This window comes from Festucalex cinctus, chromosome 2, assembly GCF_051991245.1.
Source record: "Festucalex cinctus isolate MCC-2025b chromosome 2, RoL_Fcin_1.0, whole genome shotgun sequence".
NCBI classification, from domain to species: domain Eukaryota; kingdom Metazoa; phylum Chordata; class Actinopteri; order Syngnathiformes; family Syngnathidae; genus Festucalex; species Festucalex cinctus.
Window position 1 is genome coordinate 19,495,085 of NC_135412.1, and position 25,948 is coordinate 19,521,032.

The window sequence follows — 25,948 nt, forward strand, 5'->3', positions numbered from 1 at the left end:
TTCCAAAACTATTCTATACCTGGTTTGAAACATGCAAACTTGAGGATCTTACTGCTGGTCAAGTGTCAACAACATGCTGGCTGCTCCAAAAAATGACCAAGTAAAAAATTGTTCTCGCAGTATTGAACCGTGAGTGACACATGGACCGACTGTGTATCGTCGGTATACATGTGCTGATCCAACCAAAACACATTCTACTTGGTTTGCACGCCACTTACCTGGTGCCCACTTCAGCCATTAAGCAGTGGTAGTGGTGTAACTGCTAAAGAAAAAAATAGATAAATAAATCCAGACAGTTCATGGATGGACATCTGGAAAAGTAAAAGCCAAAAACAATCCATAGGCCTTTTATGTGGGTGTACAAGTAAAAGACAAATGAATGTGACTCCAAATATATGATACAAATGACTGATTTTATATTACAGAGTTTTGCGTCTTAAAACTTTGGCACTTTGGCATTTGTACTAAATCATACCTGCTGCTCTTTCGCTACTCCTTATTTCTATATTGTACCAGCATACAGAGCACCGCACTTCATCTTTTAAAACTAAAGTTCTAAAGATATGACATATGAAACTTTAGAATGGTAAAAAGCTTTATTTTAACCCCTCATTTGTGCCATACCTGTTCTTTAATAGAGCAAGGGATACGTTACCTGCTTGTGTGTATTTCTCGTCTCAGGAGGCGATTGCCAATGTTTCCTATATAGGCCTCTCCATGGACAGCCACTCTGACTTATAGCGTGGCAGCATGATGTCACTGCTGTAGCTTGAGCCTCAGGTTGATTCAAATAGTTAGAGGCTGAATAAGAGTAATGAGCAACTGGCCTTTAAGTGAACAAATGGATGTGAATTTGCAAGGTTTCTACCTTCTCATTTCTTTTTTTGTTTTTTTTTGTTTTCCCATAGCACGGCGCAAAACAGTGGGACCTCTGTTGGAACCGCTTCGTCTGTGTGACCGTGACCAATGCATAATGATGCATGTATTTATTTATTTATTTTCATTTTTGGTTTCTTTCCCTCCCCTCTCCTCTCTTTCTGGGGTTGCACGCGGCACAGAGGCAGAGATGGTTGTGGTGCGCTCTTGGCATGCATATGTTATTCATGTTCAAACATTGTGGTCGTCTCAATCCATATTCATGCTTTTAAAAAGCCAAGCTTTGTGCTTAGAAGTAGAGTATCCACTATCAGGTTCCCTCCCTATGGCAACCGCAGACGGGCAGCTCCAGTTACCTCTGCCTTGGTTGCACTGGACATAGAAGTATATATGTGTATGTATGTATGTATATGTATGTATGTATGTATGTATGTGTATGTGTATATATATATATATATATATATATATATATGCACATAGTGATGAACCGACAAAAGACAAAATCTCGACTTCTACATTTCTCTTCTTCCTTCACTCTGCCCTTTATTTTAGTTGAAAAACCCCCGATGTTTCCTTTTAGAAATTCTTACAAGTTTCAAGCTACAGTTGATTAACACTCATTGTTCAAGTCCCCTGTTAAATCGGTAGATGCAGAAAGTCTCACAGCTCATAGGCTCATGGCTGCCCAATCGTGGTATGTACTGTACCCATACTGTCTTGAGACAACTCACTTTGACCATTTTCTCCCTCCTTCTGCTTCATGTTTTACACACTACGTCGAAACAACAGTGACACTGTTGAATGAAATGCAATGGATAGCAAGAGAGGGCTCTGTATTTTGATTGAAAGGAAAATATTAGTCTAGCATTGGCACAGTGTTTATTATGTGTTGAATATACACAAACTCAACATATACGTGAGTCAAGGCATCTCTTGTGATTTGAGGCTCTGTGTAAGTGGAAATGAGAATGTTTGACTTCATTTCATTTAATCAAAGTTCTTGAACTACTGTTTGTGTTTGCAGCACTGGTACATGAATATGTCATATTTTAGGAGAACATTACACTTGGTTTTCTTGGTGTGTACTGTAGGGCAGTGCACAAGGATGACAGCTTGCCCATATTTGATACTTTAGGAAGTAACAAGGAGGAGTCTTTTGCTGTTAGCACTCTGAAAACACTCTGCCAGACTCTGTCCTATATTGGATGTGCCTTCTGATGTCACTGCGACACCGCGCTTGAATTGAACAGTTTTCATTTCGAGGGTGTGGAATGGGATATCTTCAAGCACATGTGTAGCACATGGGTTCGTCAGTGGTGCTTTGCATGTTGCTAAGTGCGGTGTGAAAAGGCCAGTTTTGACTGAAAATAGCCACAACTGTTCATGCAACAATCGTTTTGACAAATAAAGCTTTTAAAACCTCGAAATCGATGGTAGCCCGTAGGCAGTATTGTGACCCGTTTTGGGCTTTTTGATGGTTCTGACCAAGTCATTTCAAAATAAGATACTGCCTACGGGTACTAAAATACCAACAAGCACACATTTCTGAAAATCTAAAGGTGTGCACATTCCTGAGTATGTCACATTCATTGTTGAATACCAGAACACAGGGAGGGCAGTTATTGCCTGTGTGCCACTCAGCTAAGGAATTTCTCCAGTGAAGTGTACATTTACTGTGATTAACAGACTTTATTTCCAAAACTCAGCCCAAGTATATGCAGACTACATTCCAAGTATACACTTTTAACTCTTTGACCGGCAAAAACGTTTAATAACGATTAGTAAAATTATGATGTATGCCGCCATAAACATTAAATTTTTTTTTTTTTTTTTAATCAATGGGCAGTTCACAGTCTAAGTGCAGCACGTGCTGCCTGGTCAATTAGTTGTGGAATCAAAAACACTTACTATCTATGGCCAGCAGATGGCAGCATTGTATCTCTTTTAAATGGGCTCGTTGCGTATGAAATTAGAATGAAACATGATGAAATCTGATGAAATTGAACTTTTTCACGGATGATGTAAATTATCAAAGCCTTTGTCATATTAAAATATTTTTTGATAACGTGTGGCAGTAAAATAGTTAAGATGACAGAGAGGTGATTGTTGTGCATGGTATGATATTTTTGTTGTCATTTTTGCAGCTGTGTGGCTAGCCATCATTTTGAAATTGTCATATTTTTTTTTAACTAAGAATTGAAATCTTTTTTGTTGTTTTTGTGTTAAAGTATGTTTATTTGTCTTTTGGGAGAAGGCATGTTTCATTTTAGGTTGCTTATGGATGATGTTATCTTCCTAAAAGAACCCATTAAGCTGAATATGTACAGTTCTGCCAACTCAAGGCTCATTCGCGATAGCTGGTTTTGATGTTCCAAACGCTAGGGGTGGGACAAAAAAACGATTCGACCGAACCATGGGTCGTCAAGGGGAGCTAAACGGCCGTATCGGTAGCAGACTTGTCAACCGATACAAAATCTGCCGGGAATCCTTAGATACATTGCTTGTAAAGCTGTAGACCGGATATCGCGTTGCTGTGAATCGGTTGCGAGTGAGGCTTTATGGTTTTCATAACAATAGCAAGAGTTCTGCACCGTGCTCTACTTGTTTTGTTTACATTTCAGTAGCAGCACTATTCAAGCTACTTCCGTGTTTACAGAGAGCTAGCAAAGTAGCACTCAGAGACGCTTCATTCCCCGGATGTTGTAAACATAATGCAAAGACGTTACGCACCTTGGGGGGAGCCTACCGTCAACACCGTGCTCGCGACACGGCGTGCGCGCGCGCGCTCACAACGAGTGACAACATGCAACAGTGGAGACAGTTAGCAGAAGCCGGTGCCGTACATCTCGGTATTTCCCATGGCTATCGAGTCCTCTCGGTGCACTTGTATGTCCCGGGCCAGCGTTGGTACTGCGCGCGAGCCAAAAAGAATAACTCCCGTGACGATCCAATGCATGGATTCAAACGACACAGGTATGTCCCACAGCCAACACACCAGCTAAGCTAAATGCACACTGCAAGTATCTAATTTCTCAGTTTGTGGCTCCCTGTCAATGTACACAACTAGCATGAGCAGCAGGGAACTGAGACGTGCCCGCAATTACGTCATCAAACTCAAAATGAACGACAGCCCAAAAAACAAAACAAACAGTCGTGATTCCGTGGTCATCGTGTCTCAGATTAAAAAAACAAAAAAGATGTCATACATTAACCAAAAATGAATGTGATGGCAAAGAAAAACAAAAATTGTTAAAAACAAAAATTGTTAAAAACAAAAATTGTTAATAAAAAGGGAAATGCACTTTTGTAAATATTTTTGGATATATTAAGTTGTTAAAATGTGTTTGATAGATTTATTGTTCCATAAGGTGGCTTCATATTTCTTTTGGCTGGACGGTAGGTTTATGTCATGTCTTAAATTTATGTTTCTGAAATACTTCACAATGTGGACATATTCTGTTTAATTGTGTTGGTGTCTTTTTAAAGGTTAAATATTTATATTTCAAATTGAATTATCAGCCTTTTGTTTTCCTGATCCTGATTTTGAATTAAAAAACAAAAAACAATTATAACTGTCAATAACAACTAATAAATATTTAAACTGATACATTTTTCAGTCATATCGCCCAGCCCTTTGTTCCGGTCCATTTAAATAATTGATTCAATATATGAAAATATAGAAGACATTGTTGTTGTTCTTTTTTTACACATTTGTAGATACTGTAAAAATTTGTGGTGTTTTAAGATTAATGTTTACAAGCAACAAATGTCACTATAAGTTTTGAATATTGAAATTAATCGTATCGAATCGAAAATCGTATCGTTCCCAAACTTAATCGAACCGTATCGAACCGTTCTGTTCTGAAAGATAATCGTTTTTCAATCAAATCGCAACTTGTGTATCGAGATACATATCGAATCGGCCTCATGTCAGAGATTCCACCCCTACCAAGCGCGTGTCCTAGAAAGGCAAATTTGTGGTATCAGTGAATGTGTTGCAAAGTTCTCCACATGCTCATACATCGTGGGCTCCCTTGGAGGTAATCCAGCTAAGTGACTGAGTGCGTGTATCAGCTGTACTTCTCAGATCGTCTGAGATAACGCTCAACTATACATTCTTGCTGCAGCGTAAGTCCACCAATGTCTTTCATCCTAATGGATTCCATCTGACCAGTCAGAGCACGGCTGCCGATAAGCCCGCCGGAGCTGGAGAAGTTCCGGCAATGATATCTCCCCGCCCCTCCACCCTTGTCTCCCTCTACTTGCTCCTATCAACAATCAGATTGGGTTAATGTTGAGAGCCTGAGGCTGACTGATTGGAGCCATGCGGGCTACACATCATTCAGGATAAACCTAATGTTGAGCTGCTTGTCAGTCTCCAGCTATCCAAGTCGATCTTTTGCCTTGACCGCAGCACCTGCACTTGAGCTCACCAAATCGCAGACATTTGAAGATTTCCGCACTTGATGACAACTTGGGTCTGACAATTTACCGTATCTCAAGCTCACTTGCTTTGTCTCAACAGGCCACAAGTTTTACTAGATGATACTTTTCTTGGTATTTACATATTAGAAAGACGACATTTGATCTGTCTTGTAGCAAATCTTGAAACAAAAAAAACACTACATTAAGATGTTACATCTGCAGTGGTCCTCCGTGGGTAACTTTTCTTTCTCGCTTTCCAACCTCTCTCAACAAAAAGGAAAAAAAAAATACTAATGGCACTGGGAGCAGGAGAATCAAGCAACAGGGTAATTACACAGCAATTACCATAGCATTCTGCAGCTGAAGGGGGGCTCGAGATATTGTCTTGTGCCTAAAGTGCAGAGACATGACTCAACTTAGCCAAAACACACAGACACACACGGTCAGGTAGAGCTCGGCTCGCACAAGTACAATCTGTCTTTATTCAAAGGCTGAAGCTTTACCTCCCTGCTGGTTGTGCTCAGCAGAAGAAACTCCCACTACGTCTAACTGGTGCTCTGTGTGTGCTCCACATATGTGTCTTACTCTCTAATTAGTATGTATGGATGCAACAGGGTATCTGGAGAGGAGGAGGAGGAGATTTGTTATGTTGTAGTGCCGTGTGCACTGCTTTGACCCGACGCCAAACATTCGTGATGACAATCACAGCTTGACTTGTTTTCACAGAAAAAGTCATCCATTACACCCAGCAGTCAGACTGGGACATAGTTGCTGCTTAATAAGTATTTGTTAACATGCACATTGCATGACGTAATGCAGTTCAGACTACTCGTGCTTCTTTTGCTCCTGGAACTCAGTGATCTGATTCTCTTGGCTGGAGTGTCTGGGACGGGTCATGTAAAGCAACCAAGATGCCTGACGTGTATGCAATGTAGTGGATGGATGAAAGCAGTTCGATACTTTTCTTTTGTTGGGCTAAAACATTTACGTTTGAATATATTCTTACTTATTTTAGCTTTGATGACATTAGTTTGTTTGCATGTTTCCCGGCTCGCTTGGGTGGCCCTCCATCACATTCCAAGCAGGCATGGTTGGTTAAGTGAAGTTTCTAAATGGTCTTTCACTTGTAGAGCGCTTTTCCACCTTTTAAGTCTCTCAGTGACGACACGACATTGCATTCACCTACTGATGGCGACAGAATCAGGAGCAACTGGTGGTTCAGTATCTTGCTCATGGACACTTTGACATGGGGGGCACGGGTGGGGGAATGAACCCACAAACTCTGGCTTGGGAGACAAGCATGCTACCACTGAGCTATGCCACCATTACAGCAAACATACTCCCGTTCATTCCAGAGATGTTCTGTGCTAATTCATGGTTTAACAGCATGCACAGTCGGATTTTTAATAAAATCTTTTTCCCTCCCCTCCTCTCCCCTCCTCCCCCCTCCTTTTCACCCTCTTAAAATAATTGCCTAAGTCATTTTTTTGCAAAAAATATTTTTTGCTTAAATTATCTCCTCATGATGCAAGTGGTTCAATTTTTCATGTTTCCTGAACCATCTGGAAAAAAACATTAGGCGATTATTATTATTATTTTTTAAATACCCCCCCCACCTTGTAGCAGGCGCTAGTATTGCCCTGGAATGGTAGCCATGACAACAAAAGTATGCAGTCTTTGTTTGAGTTTATTATTTTTAAAGATGTTCTTATTTGACTGTAAATGTACATAAAACCATTTATAGTTTTGTTTTTCAGTTTATTTTAATGAAACAATTTATGTTGTAACTACCCCGGTAAAGAATCACGCTTTGTACTGATGTCCACAATCGATTTATTCCTCGTCCAACATGGAACAGTTATGGTACACCGTGAAAACTAAAAACAAAGAAATTGCGCATATTTACAATCAATATTTACAGTAATTTCTTTAAATCAAATATTCATAAACAAACAAAACAAACATACCGTGTGCGCCCTGTTAACCAGTGGTAGATAAATTGTCCAAAGAAAGTCTTTCACTCTCTTTCGCTTCGCTCTCTCTCTCTCTCTCTCTCTTTCTCTTTGTGTCTGTCTCTCGCATTCTAGCACCTTCCAAACTTTTTGACCCGAACCGTAAGTGGCACTAGTATTGCCCGAATGGTTGCCATGACAACCATTCAGGGGCAATACTAGCGCCAGCTACACACCTCATTTTCAGTGTATTGAATGTTTATCAGCTTTTTATGGGAGGATTTTTTTAGGGTTTAATCATTTTTTCCTCCCCCAATGCATTTCAATTGGCGTCAATTATAAGTGAATTTTGGCTATTTGTGGGCCGACCCTGTCCCAAAAAACTTTATAATAAATAAACAAGTTCTTTAGATATATTGGTCCATCTTCTGATTGGACCAGTTATCATTTTTTTAAACTCTCTGAATGCTGATCGGCTCCAAAATCCTGATTGTGTAAAGCCTAAGCTAGTTCTGCATACATGTGTGCTCTGTGCTTGACTGGTGACCAGTTCAGGATGTAAACTCCAGCTTACACACAACACTAATGAGGACAAGCAGAATAGAAGATAGATGGATGGCTCGGTCAATTGTACTTCTTATTGAAGAAGTATGTTTTGAGATCATTTCTCCTCCCTCTTCCTGTGTAGTCAGCGCTCTGTTCTTATGAATGGATGACACATAATATTGTATGAGTACTCCCTGAGACACACCAATGGTGGTCAAGAAAGTGATCCTGGGTTGCCGTTTCCCGTGTGTCATCACGAACCTTTACATTGTCAGTCACTGAGTCAACAGTATGTTTTGTTTTTCCTAAAATGCCACATGGTCAGATTTGCATCACTATTTTTTGTGGACCAGATTACGCAAGAACAACAAAGTATGTGCGAACAAAGGACAAAAGAAAAACAAAACAAAACAAAACAAAACAAAACAAAACTGAGCTGAAGTTGATCTGCATACTATAATGGATGGATGGATGTGTTGGTCATTATTTGTTAGAGTCCAAACTTCATATGACATGAGTTGTTGGTGGATAGAAACAGGCCAGAAGGGGGCGTCGCTTTACATCACATCACAGCTTTCATCTGCTTTCTCTGATTTCAATGGCCCAGGCGCAGATGGCTGTGAGATGTGATTGAGAGACGGCTGGGGGTTAAACGAAGGCCACACCGGAGAGGTGATAGTCTCCCCTGAGCTTCATGATTGAATTGTGTGTTCCTTTGCTTTGAAAAGTCACATTTGAAAGCTCTCAAGCGGGAGGACGTTTGTGATTATTGATTAATGTGAGAATGAAGACGTGGGGATGGTTAGAGCGAGACAAGCGTGCAGGTGTACACTTTGAAGCAATTTGTTTACATGTACATAATGTGTAACAAAGTCGCCTTGTGCGTGTGTGATTGGAATGTTTGATTGCTTTGCTTTAATCACAGCGTGTTCGGTATCCAGGGCTATTTTTCACTTTGTAGTCTCTGAAGTCAGTGTGACTGACTGTGACCTAGATTTCTCCTGGGAAATACACGATCTGGTACTACATTATGTTCACTTGTCCTGTGTAAGTGAAGCTGTGTGTGCCTGATGTGTGGATGTCAATGTCTTAGTCCTTTTGGTTTATTTATTGGTGTTTATTGTCGATTACAAGTGGAGAAAAATGCAGACATGATTGACTTTTGCTAAATGAAACTGATTCTTGATTCATTTTATTGGTCCAAAAGCCTGAGAGAAAACAATTGTAATGCGATGGTGGTCACGCTCCATCCGGGCCGCCTCGGTGTTCTGCTGAAATGATTCTTCCGGAGGCCACTGAGTTCTTGTTCTTTCTTTGGATGGAAGACAGATGGGTCAACTGAGTTTGTGGTTCTCCTCTGGAACATGTTGCTTTTAGGTCACAGTGTTTTTGCCAGAAACACATTTTCAACAGCTTTTCACTCATCACATTAAACTGAGCTCGAGTAACAATATTATTAACAAACTATAACCACAATGTAATAGCAAGCCAGTGATCAGAGGTGCAGATTGTCGTTGTGTTAACCTTGATGTTTTAACAGTTTATATTGTTGGGGGGGGGGGGGGGGGGGGGGGGGCACAATCCTTTTGTTGAAATTCTGGTTTGAATATTGGCTTTTTCAGAGTTATTATAGTTTTGGAATTTTCATTTCAGTTAGTTTTTATGTATTTATTTTTTTAATTTAGTTAGTTTCAATTAGTTTTCAGGGTGATTCTGTTAGTTTTTATTAGTTTTAGTTAAAAAAATTCTTGGTTTTAGTTTAGTTAGTTTCATTAGTAGTTCTCGTTTTTTTAAGCATATTTGTGCGCAATATTTAATAAATAAACACCATCCATTTTCTTAACCGCTTGCTCCTCACAAGGGTCATGGGGGGTGCTGGAGGCTATCCCAGCTGGCTTCGGGCAGTAGGCGGGGGACACCCTGGACTGGTTGCCAGCCAATCGCAGGGCACACACAGAGACAAACAACCATCCACACTCACACGCACACCTAGGAGCTCACAATTAACCTGCCATGCATGTCTTTGGAATGTGGGAGGAGACCGGAGTACCCGGAAAAGACCCATGCAGGCACGGGGAGAACATGCAAACTCCACCCAGGAAGGCCGAAGCCTGGACTCGAACCGGAGTCCTCAGTACTGGGAGGCGGACGTGCTAACCAGTCATCCATGCCGCCCTCTTTTCAGTTAGTTTTTATTTATTTATTTATTTATTTATTTATTTAGTTTCAATTAGTTTTCAGGGTGATTCTGTTAGTTTTTATTAGTTTTAGTTTAAAAAAAAATGCTTAGTTTTAGTTTAGTTTGTTAGTTTCATAAGTAGTTCTTGTTTTTTTATGCGTATTATTTGTGCGCAGAACATTTAATAAACACCATGGTAAAATAAAAAAAAATAAAAAAAAGAACACTTTTCTTACCTAGTGCTTCATTTCGGCTGAGTGAAATGAAAAGCAAGCGAGCCGAGCCATTGGAGCCAAAAGTCAAGCAGGCAAATTTGTCGTCTAGAGCGCTGTCATCTGAAGGGGCTTTTCTATTGGCTGCTGCTAGATGACATCACTGCTGTGTGACACACTTTCAAATGTCTTTATTACGGTTAAAATCCAAATAAAATTTGGATGGTCTCTGGTGGGCAAACATTCTTAAAAAATATATATAAACTTTAAATGGTTCAGGAACAGCTTCAAACTTACTTTGAATGCAACTTTTTTTAAAGCATTTTCGGCAAAATTGCTCATATGATAAGGGGTTAAAATCACTCTCTGGTCTAATAACCTTATTTATTGATTGATTGAATTTTTATTTTATTATTATTATTATTATTATTATTATTATTAATTCAATCTCTGGTGTAATAAACTTATTTATTGATTGAATTTTTGTTTTTTTTATTTTATTTTTCTTCTTATTATTATTATTAATTCAATCTCTGGTGTAATAACCTTATTTATTGATTGATTGAATTCTTATTTTTCATTGTATTATTATTATTATTATTATTATTATCATTATTATTATTAATTCAATCTCTGGTGTAATAAACGTATTTATTGATTGATTGATTGAATTATTTGTTATTTTATTATCTTTTCTTATTGCTGCTGGACATGTAAATTTCCCAGAGGGAGCCATCCCAAAGGGATCAATAAAGTCAAGTCTAAGTCTATTTAAAATCATCTCCAAAGGCTCCTTAATTACCAAAGACTAATACGAAGGACATTTTTGCTGTAATTAATATTATTAGTTTTAGTTCTTTTTGTCAACATAAAATGTAGTTTCAGTTAGTTTTTGTATTTTAAAGAATATTTGTTTATTTCATTTCATTAACAAAATTGATTTTTGATTTTTTTTTTCTCATTAGTTTTCATTAACTAAAATAACTTTGATGAGTGATTACATCATTTTCTGATCAAACCCACTAATTTTTCAGAGCCTGTCAACCTAATAGAATCACCATTTTAGTTTCCCGTCTGTTTTCAGCTATGCAGGCCTCTTGGCTCACTCATGTTGCATCAGCACTGCGACATTCAAGGTTATATAGTCCACGCTTCCACCAACTTGCAGATAAAGTTATCAGTAACGCCGTAAACATTTCTGAGTTGTTTGTGTCTGGGAGTCGGAGCTGTCTGAAAATCATACATGAAATGCCCACTGTATGCATATGAGGAGCTCGGTATATGTACTGATATGTTGACTGCTGTTCTCATCAGCAACACCCAAGCTCCTAAAGGAAAGCTCGACTTTCCAGAGAGGCACGAAGCCAACCGTGTGCGTTTTAGCCATACCCAAAAAAAAAAAAAAAAAAAAAGCTTCTATCCTCAACAGTTCCGAGCTCCTGACATTTGGGACAAAATGTCACATTCCCTTCCTGATAGATGTGACTCCAATGACAAATTCCTTCAGTCTGAGACCTGAGTTGGGTTTTACAAGACAGACGCAGTAGGCTGAACGTCAAGGTCAATATTTTACTGACTGCTGGTTATTTTATGTAAAGAGGCCAAAGCAAACATCAGCCTCATGAAGAGTGTAATGATTTATCTAAGAGCATGAGCGATATGCTCAATTTGACCTGAAATAGGGCTCTGTGGTGTCCATAGGGGCCAGGAGCAATGATATGCATGAGTGTGTGCAAGTGTTTCGGGCATACAGTATTTTGAAGATTGTATTTAAATGCTTCCACAGTTGAGTATTCAGAATCCTTTCTGGAATAATATTTTCCATCTTGTGACCTCTTCAAGACTGTGTTTTTTTTTTTCCCACTCATGGAATTTTTGTAGAGTATGTGAAAATATAGAATTTATTTACATTATAGATATAAGAAACTGAGCATAACAAAAGTGAACCACTTTGAAATCACAGTTAGTGTGAGCTGCTGGAATTCCGTCAGTGGTAGTGTGAAATGTTCTCATCATTCCCTGAAGGGTTTAATGTCCCTATCACTTGCGTACTGACCAATCAGCGTACTTAGCTTGAAGTATAATGGCGGCTATTAACAATCAAGATTTACTGAAGGGAACAAGTTGATTTTTTCCCATTGCCTCCTGCTACTTTCCTTCTTTTGCCAAACCCAAGATGGCTCCATTAAAGCTTGCTGCTTGCCCTCTAGAGAGCGGAGCACTCCAAAGTCTGCACACTAATTAGATTCATTTGTACAATAGCTGTGGAGATTTCAACATTATCTGTCTCTGTACCCATGACTGGAATGTGGCTTGAAGGGTTTTTCTTGCTTTTATTAAATTCACGTCTTACTTATACATAATAAAATTATATTGTTAAATTCAAGCTCCATTCTGAATTGGGGGGGAGGGGGGGGTGATTATTCTATTATCGATTCCCTGAATTGTGCGTTGTGTCCGAAGACGACCAGAAAAAGAGACTGAGATGGAAATAAAACTCTTCCTTCAACTTGGATTGACTTTTTGTTGTCCCAGTGAAGCGCTGGGGATACATAAGATTTGGCTACACTGCGCCACTTTTTCTTCAGAAATTTCAGTTCTGAACTTGTATTATAAACCTTCAGTTTTATTACTCATAGTCATATTTGGGTCCATTTGAATTTGAAATAAAATGCTGGAGAAATAGCTTTTCTTACTTTATTGACTTTTTTTTCCCCCAGTAACATCGAATATCATGTTACATTGTTCTCTCCAAGGTCAATTCAACTCATCCTCATAGCCACAAATTTTTCTCTCTGCATGTACATTATTGGTGTAATTGTTTTTCTTTTACATGCCGTAAATAACTAAGCACAAACACACACACACACACACACACACACACACACTCACAATCCACTACCATGTAAACAACAGGCGTACCTTTCAAAGGCTTGATACATGTTTTCCAGGAAGGAAACTAAATATGTGTTTTATATGTTTCAACATTATAACAAATGTAATCAAAGCTCTCAAAGCTTAACTGATCCCAATGTCTTAATATCATTTGTTTCAGTGTACATTTTTGTTTAACTAAATGTTCACGTAAATGAACTATATGAAGCCATTCCTGATCTTTACGGGCCTCACTTTGCTTTTTCTGGCCTTCTTTTGACAGATTGAGAACCTATTGGAGCAGTTAAAGGACAAGGACAAACAGCTAACTGGACTAAGGGATCGGGTGCAAGGCCTTCAAACCGATTCCAGCAACACAGACACAGCCCTTGCCACGTTGGAGGAGGCCCTGTCTGAGAAGGTACAAGGAAACACTGTGCAAATATGAATTTTTAAAAAAAATACACTAAGATGACAATTCATTTGAAAAATGATCACATCATGTTTTCTAAGCAGCAGTTAAACAAACAGCAATGATGATCCTAAAACCAGCTCATAAGATCCTGTGAGGTCACAAAATAAAACCATTAGACCACCACTCGGGTTTTAACAGTCAGGAAAAATGTACTCATCAAGGTACAGAGATCTTTAATGAAATTGCTAAGGTTTCATTATCTTACTTTTGCTATGACTCATTGTCATAATTTATGGACACATGCCTGCCTCCTAATTTATAGACAAAGGACCACATAGGTAGATGTGAGAAAACTGAAAGTAGAAACATGGAGGGAGTTTAAGAGAGCATTGAATCAGGATTCAGCCCTGTGCAGAACCTTCTGTCATCCATCCATCTTGAATATTTTGTCTGATAGGAATTTCCTTTTTGGTGGTTGGGAGGACTATGTAATAATAACATACGGTAATCCTGTCCTGAACTTGCAAATCTCCAAAATCAAAACTTTTTAGGAAATTAGAAAAAAAAAGCCATAACAAAAACATTGTTCAAGTTGGTATTAATATGCCATATGCAGTATACTGTTAGTGTGGCAAAAACATTCTGAGTTAAAATTAAACTATACTGATAAACCTAACCACCAGAGGGTGCTAGAATGTCACAAATGGAATACAACCCGCCTTGCGCTTCTTTTAATTTAATATCGTGACATGATGATTTTGTAGCAATTTTAATGTTGTGATGTCAAGGTACAGTATTGCCATAATCGTTACATCCTTATTAACTCATTGGCTCCCAAAAACGTATAAATACGTTTTATTTTAAATATTACCGTGCTCCCAAAGCCGTATTTATACGTTTTTATGTTGTTGTTTTTTTAATGCTAGAGTATATAGAAAGCTTTGATGCAGCCTCTGAACTGAAGAGAATGGTTGAAGCAATGGTAGTTATTACAAAAACGGCCATCAGGCGGCAGCAGAGTATGAGATCAACCTGGGCCATGTTGCAAAAAGCTTTTTTTTTTCCCATTGTTTTAAACAGATTTGTGAATAATTATGAAACTTTGCTATATTCTAATGCTAATTGCTGCATAATGGAAACAGATAGAATTTTTTTTCTTTTTTTTCCTGATGAAAGAAGAGAGACTAATCTTTCTTTTGGTAGGTTCCATGTTTTGATAGCAATAGGACATAATATTCTGTGGGCCTTGCAAAATCCGTCAAAATCCAGTAAAACAACGAAAAATGTGCTCGGAGTGAATGAGTTAATAAAGTGCGAAATAACAGACGGCATAGGGAACCACCAATACCATCAATTTGTGAAGCAATATGAAATTGACCATATTTGGACCTACAGTGATAATGTCCTGTTTAAATTTGTCCCATCTGTTTAGCCCAAACTTGCCTGTGACGCAGCCGTCTTACCGTAGAATTCAGCTGTGATGAGAAGAGCACTGTCAAGCCTGCGGTCTACAATGTGTGTGTAATGTGTTTACAAGAGTGATCATGTGTGTTGCTAATTACAAACCAGCTTGCCACAGTACTGTGGACCTAATTAACATGCTGGAGTTTAGTGCCCAGACCAAGCCTGGAGCTTTTGTGACTGTGTCCGACTCTGCTATTGTTTGCAAGTCACGTTTCACTTGCACGCCACACTTTCATCCTCATTGTGGCAAGAAGCCCCCGCCCCCTCCCAAATGACTTCCTGTCTCCATCCCAAAACACCAAACATCTTTCCGATAGCACATAATACGAGGAAAACACCCAGGGCCCATTTCCCATTTCCGTGTCTCTTTTCTCTCTCTTGCTCCTACAAAAGCTGCCCCGCACGCACGGCTGTGCCAGGCCTCGTTAGATGTCGTATTTGTCCAATTTACCCAAGGGTTTAAAGCTGCCAATCACGCGGCAATGCCACATCGTAAAGGCCCAATTCTGAGCTGCGCTGTGTGCCTAAATAAACACCTGAATAAACACCTGATAATCGCTTCAGTCCACACATCTACTACTATGCACACCTTTAAACTTGTACGTGCAACCACCCGTGCTGTGGACGCGGTTTCGGCCCACTGCCCGACGCCGTGCTGCTGCGATTAGAGAACAGGGAGAATTATGATATAAACATTCCAACTCGGTTTTATCAGGAGTCAGCGTGGAGTTGTAAGGAAGTGATCTCCAATACTGTATTATCCATTTTCAATAAATCTGTCTCGATACTCCGTCTTGCTCTGATCTCTCCCCGACCCGGCTATTATTTACGGTGGTCTTATTTAAGACTTGTTTTTATGAGCTTGGCTGCCCTTTGCCAAACACGCTGTTGGGCCCATTCAGTAAAAGGCTATGATTCATTAATGATAGCAGTGAGTAGTCACCCAGGACGGACAATCGTTTGCATTTTGGAAGTGAAATGCTTTATAGCTTTAATGGGAATAAGCACATAAGTAGATAATATCTTTTAAGGTCTTTACCAGAGTCAATCTCATGCCTCTCAATTTTCCTGACGTCTCATGCAGGAGCGAGTCATTGAGAACCTTCGCGAACAGAAGGAGCGGGCTGACAGGGTTCAACTGGAGGAGTTAGAGCGACTGCGGAAGGACAATCAGGAATTGAAGGACAAGCTCGCAGCCGTCCAAGCTCAGAAACTGTCCCCCGGCCAGCCTGCGATCCTGGGCCCAACCCAAGGCCAGAGGCCCGACGGAGAGGTCTGTATGGGGTGAGCGCGGGGAGGAAAAAGGGGGCTTCACAAGTGGAAACGTGAGCGAGTGTGTGTTTAACAAATTTATATGCTCAACAGGACCCGAGAGGAGCAATTGAAACAAATGATGTTGGGGGAGATAACATTATAAAGTGTCAATGTCAGTGCTGTTTAATTTTCCTCGTTGTATTCAGTTTTGTTTTTTGTTTTTTTTACCAAGATATGAAACCCAAATAATCCAAAACCAATATAACAAATGGCTGAAATGATTTGCTTGTTGATTCAAGCACTGTGCACGCTGAAGATTGTGAGTGGTATGCATGTACAGTAGAAACAGTGGCATCGATGTTCACACAAACACAGACATGCTGTACCGTAAATTCCAGAATGCAAACATTAAGAACCGTTTCAAATACATTAAAACAATCAACAATAAATACAGTTCAAATCTTAAAATATATCAAACAAATGCCTTCTTTTCATTCATTTTAATGTATTTGAATTGAAACAGAAAAGTGATTTCAATAACATTGGTCTGGATCAAAAAATAAACGAGAATGAAGTAAATATTTTCTAGATCAATTTTTCGCACTGAAGACAGTAGCACCATTCATTTTGTCCCATATGCTCCAGTTTTACTGTGTTTTTTTTTTTTAATTATTTATTTTGTCCATTTTGATTGGCGACGAGGTAGCACACTGGCCCATCCAAGGGAAACTGTCCAATACTAACTTTTAAACTAGGTTCCAAGAACAGTACCTGAACTGCCATTCATAGAACATACCATATCTATTTGTATTTTTTTTTTTTGGTGATGTGGGGAATCACTTTTCCTCTCAGCCAGTAGCTTTGAAACAAGGTGAATGTTTATCAGGAGCTTTCAAGGACTAGCTAAAGGTAATCCTCTACTGGTTGTAGCCTCAACAAGGCTCAGTTTTTCATCTGTTATATGTAGGGAAGGGCCAGTAATAACAATCCAGAACTAAAATTTAGAAACTAGAAGAATCAAACATTGCCATTCAGTTTATGTTATTAAGGAAAAATGCTATTTTGGGATATAAACAGTAGATTTCTCTTTAAAATTATCTGCCGTTTTTGTTTTTTGTGGCGGGGGTGGAGGGATAGTGTTATCAGTATTTGGTATCATAACGGTGACTACTCAAGAGTTAAGTACTCATGCTGGTTTCGGCCTGGAAAAGAAGTTGTAATCGAACATCTCTATTTATATAAATCCGACATTTTCTGAGCTGTATTTGGTAGTTTAAGGCCCATCTTAGTGGGAAAGCATTCTTGGTTAAAATTGTGAAAAAAAAAATTCTGCTTTTGACAAAATAACAATCATATTTTGATATTTTTATTATTATTAGATTATCCTTTTTTAAATGCCAAATTACAGAAAAATGGGAGAATATGGGGGAAAAAAATCGTGAGATTTTTTAATTCCACATGCGAAATTTCCCTAGATCAGGTCAGGTCAACGATATTTGCGGACCAGCCGGACAGAGCTTTAAACAATAATTATTCAATGTTCTGCACTCATCGGCTTGGCTTCTTTAACTTCTAACCATTCTTGGATGTGCAGTTTTACATGGAGCTTCTTTGTGTTAAAAGTCTGCCAACTATCTGAACGTAACTTAAGTCAGCTTGTCACCAAATATGTGTTTGATGTTTAATCACCACAGTGGCTTGGAAGCGCACACACTTTCCAGCTCTACAGGAACCGGTAAATCCATATATTCCATATTTCCGCCAGCATCCAAAATGCATCTATAATTCCTCTCGGGTTCCTCCCTGATAGTAATCTTAGCATCTCACCATTGATAGGCCGCCCTGCGCTCGATATATCTAAAGAGAGGATTAGGCTAGTGATATTAAAAGGATATGATTTATGGAAAAATAAAAATCTCTCCATCCCTTATTGGGTGCCAAGTAAGAGTATTTCTTCCTCCCATTTCCCTTGCACACACCAGCACATATACTGTTATCCGGCCAGAATTTATGAGTGACTTTTATTTTATAGTCATAAAAAAAGCATACACACACATCTCATTCCTGTTAAATGATATCTTGGTGAGTGTTGGGCCACAAAAAAAGGACGGCAGCTCGATAACTCTTTGCAGCTCGCAGATTTACACTCTGACAGAAGTGTTGCCATAATTGGATTATTTAGTGTTGTCAGCAGCTGTTATGTAAACTTGCAAATTCTTCAAAAGGATTTACCAATGTTGCTCTTTATGGCAATGTGTGTGTGAGCTTGGGTGGTGAGCTCAACATATTTTCACACATGTACATACCTACAGTACACGTGTTTTAGAATGGCATACAACTTAAGACAAAGGTGAAAAACATGCTTTTATACATTAGTGCACTTAAAGATTCACATGTTTTATACATACAATTGTGAGCAAAAGTTTACATACACTTGCAAAGAAGATTATGTCATGACTCTCCTGTGTTTCCAGTTATTTCGACAACTCTGGTTTTTCTCTGTTAGTGTTTGGAACAGATACTTCTTTGTCACAAAAAAAAAACATCCATAAAATTTATTTCTTTTATGACTTTGTTTTTGTTTAACAGAAAACGTGACCGAATCTGGAAGGTCAAAAATATACATACAGCAGCTTGAATTAGCAATTTTGGTGACTTAGAAAGTTTGTCAATGAAATGAGCTTCATACCAATGCCCACAAATGCAACAATGGACAGTCAAAGAATCTCAGCAGTCTCAAAACCGATCTGAAAACGCAAATGATTGACTGGGAACAAGTCAGGAAAGTTGCTTGGAGCCATTTCAAAGCAGCCGCAGGTCACAAGACCAAAAGTGCAAGCAATTGTTTGCAAGTATAAAGTGCATGGTACTGTTTATTACTGCCATGATCAGGAAGAAAATGCAAGCCATCACCAGCTGCTGAGAGAAAATTGGTCAAGCTGGTGAAGAATCAACCGAGAACCACCAAAAAGCAGATCTGCCAAGAATTAGAAGCTGCTGGAATACAGCTGTCAGTGTCCACAGTCAAGCGTGTTTTTGCATCACCATGGAGTAAGATGCTGAAGCTCTTGCTCCGAAAGTGGCACCCGAAGGCTCGACTGAAGATTGCTGCTGATCATATGGACAGTGATAAGACCTCCTGGAGGAAAGTTCTGTGGTCATGTAATACAAAAATTGAGATGTTTGAGTACAATGCCCAGCAATATTTTTGGAGGAGGAAAGTTGAGGTCGAACGCCATGCCTACCGTCAAGCACGGTGGTGGTCGTATTGTGCCGTGGGGCTGTTTTGGTGCCAATAGAACTGGTGCTTTCCACACAGTAAATGAGATAATGAAGAAGGAGGATTAACTTCCTTTTTTCTACTAAAATCATCAGCTCAAAGGTTGGGTCTTAGGCACAGTTGGGTGTTCAACAGCACAGTGACCCAACCACACATCAAATGTGGTAATTGGAAAGCTAAATCAGGCTAGGATTAAGGTTTTAGAATGGCCTTCCCAAAGTCTTGACTTAAACCCCATTGAGAACATGCAGACAATGCTAAGATAACAAATTTAGATTTAAGTTCAACAAATTTAACTGAACTGCACCAATTCTGTCAAGAGATGTGGGCAAAGATTCGACCAGAAGCTTGTGGATACGACAACAAAATTCCATGAATGTATTTTGTGACAAAGTATCTGTTTGAATTACTCTATCGGAGAAAAATCAGCGTTATCGAAATAACTGGAAACTCAAGAGGGTATGACAATATGTTCTTTACAAGTGTCTGTCAACGTTTGATCACAACTGTATGTAAATAGTATGAGATCAGACCAACACAACATTACAGTGTAATATGCCACTGACGTCAACAAAGAGGAGAAACATGATGTAAACCCCTGAAGTCATCCTGGCATTAGTTTGCCTGTGCCATTAGTCTTATAGCCGTTCCAGAGGCGGGATGACACCAGATGCCGGTGCTAATGATGCCGGTGCTAATGATGCCGGTGCTAATGATGCCGGTGCTAATGATGCCGGTGCTAATGATGCCGGTGCTAATGTCAACACTTGTCTTTAGCAGAATGCTATGTCGTTGTGTAAAAAGTGTACATGTGGCAATACTTCACTCTTCCTGGGCGAAGCTAGGTTATTGCTAAGTATACAGTATAATATCTTTTGTTACTATCTGATGTGGCCACTCTGCGGGTTCTGCAATCCAACATTTTCTTCTATTCTGTTATTCTACACATGTTTTTCCTCATTCCCTATAAGCTGTCACTTGGACATGTTATTTCTCTGTGGACAAAATGGGTGAACTTCTGATTGACAGCTCCACCTTGTAGGTAACAAGGTAGTTGGCACATTAGTTGTGAAAAAGAAGTTTTGTATCCACACATTTACTATTTCAATGAAAAAAGCAAATGTCCTGTATAGTGAAAAGGGATCACCATGTAATTTAGAGACTGGATTCCATTTTTATTTTTGGCATGTTGTCAAACTATACTTAGCAAAAATATAAATGCAACACTTTTTTTTTTTTTTTGCTCCCATTTTTTTTAGATGAACTCAATGATCTAAAACTTCTTCCACATACATAATATCACAATTTCTCTCCAATATTATTCACAAACCAATCTATATCTATGATAGTGAAGACTTCTCCTTTGCCGAGATTATCCATCCCACCTCACAGGTGTGCCATATCAAGTACTGACTGGTTTTCTGAGTCTCAAGTCTGAGAACCCCCTCATTAAAACAAAACTGCACCCTTCCTTTTATTGTGGGCAGTCTAAGTCTGACTAGTCATGGTGTGTAATCAGCATCTTGATATGGCATGCCTGTGAGGTGTGATGGATTATCTTGGCAAAGGAGAAGTGCTCACTATCACAGATTTAGACTGGTTTGTGAACAATATTTGACAGAAATGGTGATATTGTGTATCTGGAAGAAGTTTCAGATCTTAGAATTCATCTCATAAAAACAGGAGCAAAAGTGTTTATATTTTTGTTGAGTATAAATACTCAAATACATTAGAAATCAGTATTTGTCTAAATAAAATGCCCTTGACAAGTTCCCATAATGTGAAAATGCCACCTATTTTGCTGTGGTAGCTCAGAAACGCAAAAGGCAACCAAATAAATTTTGGTCCTGCTCTGCCTCATCCATAAAAGACTTGAATATTGCAACAACTTTCTTGCTGGTAAAAAGCTGCGTTAGATGATGTCAAAGCTCATTGACGATTGTGCCTCGCATTCCAGTAATTATTTGTATGATTAATTAAACCGAGTTCCTTGTAGTTTGGGAAAACAAAACAAAACTATATTTCTGTTGTGTTTAAGAAAAAATAATTAACTAAATACTTCAGTTGTACGACGTGAAGCAAATCTCTTAAGGCCACAGTCAAATGGTATAGAGACACTCTCTGCAGTTGTTTGGTATGTGACTCAGTCGAGCTGTTAGCAGAGCTTTTTTCATCTCAGGGTTGTTTAAAGCACCACATCCGCTTCCCAGGATGTTGTATTTGCTCATCCCAGGCAAAGTAAAGGACTTCGGAAAGTAAACGCTATTTTCAAAGAGACAAATATTGAAAGAAGCTCTCGGAAGGAAGTGGTTTTCCCTAATTGGGCTGCATGTGGTTGAAGACGAAACTGAAAAGATCATTTTGCTAGGTTGGTTTCTTCTTTAGTCAAGTCAAGTCAAGTCATCTTTTAGTTAGTTTTATTTAAATGGATGTAATTCATTAATATGAGATGGACTTATGTAATTTTGTAATCAGTACATCAAGCTATATTGAAGGTAAAACAGTCATAGCAATGCTGAATTCTGTAGACAAGGGGTCACTTACTCCGGCCCTCAAGGGTCCCTATCCTGCATGTTTTAGATTTTTCCACTTCCTACACTCCTGATTCAAATGATCAGGAGTGTTATCAGGCTTGTGCAGTGCTTGCAGTTGAGCTGATCATTTGAAACAGGCGTGTTGGAGGAGGGAAACAGCTAAAACACGCAGGAGCAAGCGATTGAGACTTTTTCCTTCCCCTGTTTAACACACTAATCATCTTCTACCCACTCACCCTCTAGATGCCAGGCCAAATAGAAGCACGACCAGCTGTGAGCTCCACGGTAGGTTCCATGTTATTATGTCCCTCTTGTGTTTGTTTCCTTATTTCAAAAAGAGCAGTCAAAGTTTGGACAAACGTTCTCATGATATTGAATGAGAAGGTGAGTTTGACTCAAGCTACTGAATGTGTGGCTCTGCTTTGGCTTAAATGGACAGAGCTTTTGTTTGTTTGTTTGTTTGTTTGTTTGTTTGTTTGTTTGTTTGTTTGTTTGTTTGATTTAGCTAAATGTAATATTGAATATTAAATGTTATAATTAACCCTTTCACAATGACGGCCAAGTCAACAATTTTCAATCTTCTATCATAATAGGACAAATATTTTGTCTATGACATAAAAAGAGCCTTATTTTTTAATAGCCATACCCATCTGGTCATCAATTCATTTTTTTTTTTTTTTAAAGACCCAGTGTGTAGTCCTTAACACCATCTAGTGGTCAAAGAATAGCATTAGAAACACGCAGGAGCACGCACACGACGGTAGCTCAGAGAGAGACCACATTTTGCAAGCCTACCAACAATTCTTATTTTGTGTGAGCAAATGAGCATCTCGGCGAGCAATGGCGACATGGCAGCCATTGTGAAGCACGGAGAGTGACGCCGAAAGACCGAGTGAGCCGGAATTAGCCGGAGCAGCTAATAAGTGCGGCTAGTGGGTGTTAGTCGGAGCCATAGGCTGGAGTGGCTAACAATAGCGGCTAGTGGGAGGAGCTAGTAAAAAATAAATAAAAAAAAAGCTAGTAAAAGCAGAAAGTGAAAACGACGGGCCCTAATCACGGGAGTTAGTGATGACCACCTGCAGGCCAAACCTGTGGAAGGTAAGCTGCGGTCGATCTATTGGGTCTGACACTTGATGGAATAACTAAATCCGCTAAGTTGTCCTTTGGGCATCCGTAGCAAAAAGATGGCGGCGAAAAATGGCAATTCTAGTAAGGTGCGGCTACAGCCATGTAATATAATTAGTGATTACTAGACCGACGATTACCTGTATATTAAAAAAAAATACATTATGTGATACATTTTTTGCATTTTTTAAAATGAACGAGTTATTAGTTCACCACTAGATGGCGCTACGGATTACTAGCTGTCCCTTTACATTCCAAATGCTATATCTAGAATGTCCGAAGTTGTCTTGTGCACCTGATGCATGAACTTGCTTCCCCCAAGGCCCAAAACCCAGAGGACACATTGCGTAAGTGTCCAGACATCACAGATCGCCTGAGGCTTCTGGAGCAAGAAGTGGCTCGCTACAGGGAGGAATCTGGAAAGTCACAAGCGGAGGTCACGAGGTTGATGGCGGCGCTGAAAGACGCTGAGGTGGACAGATCTGGCAGAGAGAAGAGAATAAACGATCTTGAGAGGTGAGTGTTTTAAAAAAAGAGACAGGCGACATCGATGGGCCCTTCTGGGTGTCCTGAAGGAAGCATCCTCCTGAGTTACAGGATCATTTGAAGTCCTTGATTCCTTCCTAAGTGCTCTATTTATAAAGGAGCAATCCACAAGATGTAAACTCTCCATTTCTTCCCCCCACCTCTGGAAAAAAAATATGCTTCCTTTCTCATGTGTTTCTTGATGCAATTCCGCAAGTGCGTACAATAAATTGTGTACATACTTCGCTTTTAATCACTACAAGTCTTATCAATGGTTTTTGTATGTTAAATGTTTGCATCTCTGGGTGAGCAGACTTGAGACTCATTCCATCAGCGTTGCCAACGCACACCTGACTCTGACTGTTTAGTCAGTTTCAAATTTTCCCAAGTGTAATGTTGAAAACTGCCATATTGGCTTCAATCTGATCCTCAGCAAGCTCAGTTTCCCAGTAAATGTACCGTACATTTTGTCTGCAAGCAATCACATTTCTCATTCCTGTACAAAAAAAAGCGCAGTTTCCAGATTCATTGCTATCATCAGTCCTGTCATGTGTGATTTCTTTTTCCATTTAATTTGCTTTCACAAGTTCGGTACGACTTCTTCAAGTATTATCAAAACCTGTTAATGGTATGCATCTGTTAAATGTAGCTAATAAAGTAAATTCTAATCTAATCTAATTGTCTAATCTAGTTGTTTAAAATCAATTAATCAGTAATCCACTTACTCCTCACAAGGGTCGCGGGGGTGCTGGAGCCTATCCCAGCCGGCTTTGGGCAGTAGGCGAGGTACACCCTGAACTGATTGCCAGCCAAGTGCAGCTTTTAAAATCAAGTAATCAGTAATGTAACTAAGTTACTTTTAACTCTTTTACTGCCACACGTTATCAAAAAACTTTGATATGACAAAGGCTTTGATCATTCATGAAAAAAGATACAATGCTTCCATCTGCTGGCTATAGTTAGTGGGTGTTTTTGATTCCACAATCCATTGACCAGGCAGCACTGCACTTAGACGTTGCACTGAGAAAGAAAATAAACTAAAAAACTTAGTTGACGTCATTTCACGTTTATGGCGGCATACGTTGTGATTTTACTTATCGTTATTAAATGTTTTTGGCGGTCAAAGAGTTAAAGTCAGGTAATCAGTAAAGTAACTAAGGTGCTTTTTAATGGTAACTGTGGGAAACTTGGTAATCACACTCTCGGTGGCTGTCGGAATCTGGACGTTGTGCATACACTGGATTTGACACTTGTTCCTGTTTTGTTCATTAGCTCTTTTAAAGACTCTCCATTTTGGTGTGGAAACGGTGTGCTCAATCACACTCTGTGGGAACCTTAGGAGCATCAACTGTCAAAAAAGATATAGTAGCTCCTACACAGTAAATCCCGTAGCGTAAACTTGAGTCTATTTAGAGTGGGAAGAAATAGACTCAGTTTTGGAGTAATATTTACACTTGGAAGAGAGTAAAATAAAGAATCGAAAAAATAATATCCCCTTATGGTTCTGCATGGCTGCCCTGCGATTGGCTGGCGACCAGTCGAGGGTGTCCCCCGCCTACTGCCCAGAGCCAGCTGAGATAGGCGCCAGCACCCCCTGTGATCCTTGTGGGGAATAAGCGGTCAAGAAAATGGATGGATGGATATTTGTTGTTTTCAAGATCTTCTTTACATGATGTCAAAGTATAGTGTAACATTTCGACCCTCGTGAGGATAAGCGGTTCAGATCATGGATGGATATATTTGCTTTAATTGAGTGTTTAAAATGGTTTTGTTAACGTTGTTTTGGAAAGGGATATTCTGTAATAACTACCTTTGGCCATCATAATGGAAGAGCATTTAATTGCTGTGCCTGCCACAATACGTCTTCTATATGTCATAGATGGGTGAACAAAGATATACGTACTTGCAATGAATACATCACAACTTTTTTGATAAATTAAGTGAAATGGGATAAATTCCCACAACACTTCAGATGATTTCTCACATCTTGCAGTGTGCTACAGTATGCGTCTGTGCACAAAAAAAGAAAGAAAAAAAAGACAAAACTTGTTTTCACTGTTCTGGAGAGCTAAAGAGAACCAGATGATATGACACTTTCACAACTAACTGACAAAAAAGTTGACAACGGATAGTTGCCAACTTCACATCATGTTGTCGACTATGACATCATCTTAGCACTGGTAAGTTTATATTTATGTCAATGCTAATTTCTTATTTCATTGGAACAGTTTAGTCCTCACAAATATAGCTCATTTGAAGTTAGTGGGCTAGATGCCAAATGGGAACA

The 25,948-nt window shown here is 39.2% G+C and overlaps 1 protein-coding gene across 2 annotated transcripts in view; it reads left to right on the forward strand.

Annotated features, from left to right (window-relative positions):
• LOC144014045 (ERC protein 2-like) overlaps nt 1–25,948 on the forward strand; it is a 168,839-nt gene that overhangs the window by 44,209 nt on the left and 98,682 nt on the right. For both annotated transcript variants that reach the window (XM_077513538.1, XM_077513539.1), the window contains exons 8-11: nt 13,348–13,485; nt 16,028–16,216; nt 22,255–22,296; nt 23,459–23,652. In XM_077513538.1, coding sequence (XP_077369664.1) covers nt 13,348–13,485; nt 16,028–16,216; nt 22,255–22,296; nt 23,459–23,652 — 563 coding nt within the window. The remainder of the gene's footprint in view (nt 1–13,347; nt 13,486–16,027; nt 16,217–22,254; nt 22,297–23,458; nt 23,653–25,948) is intronic.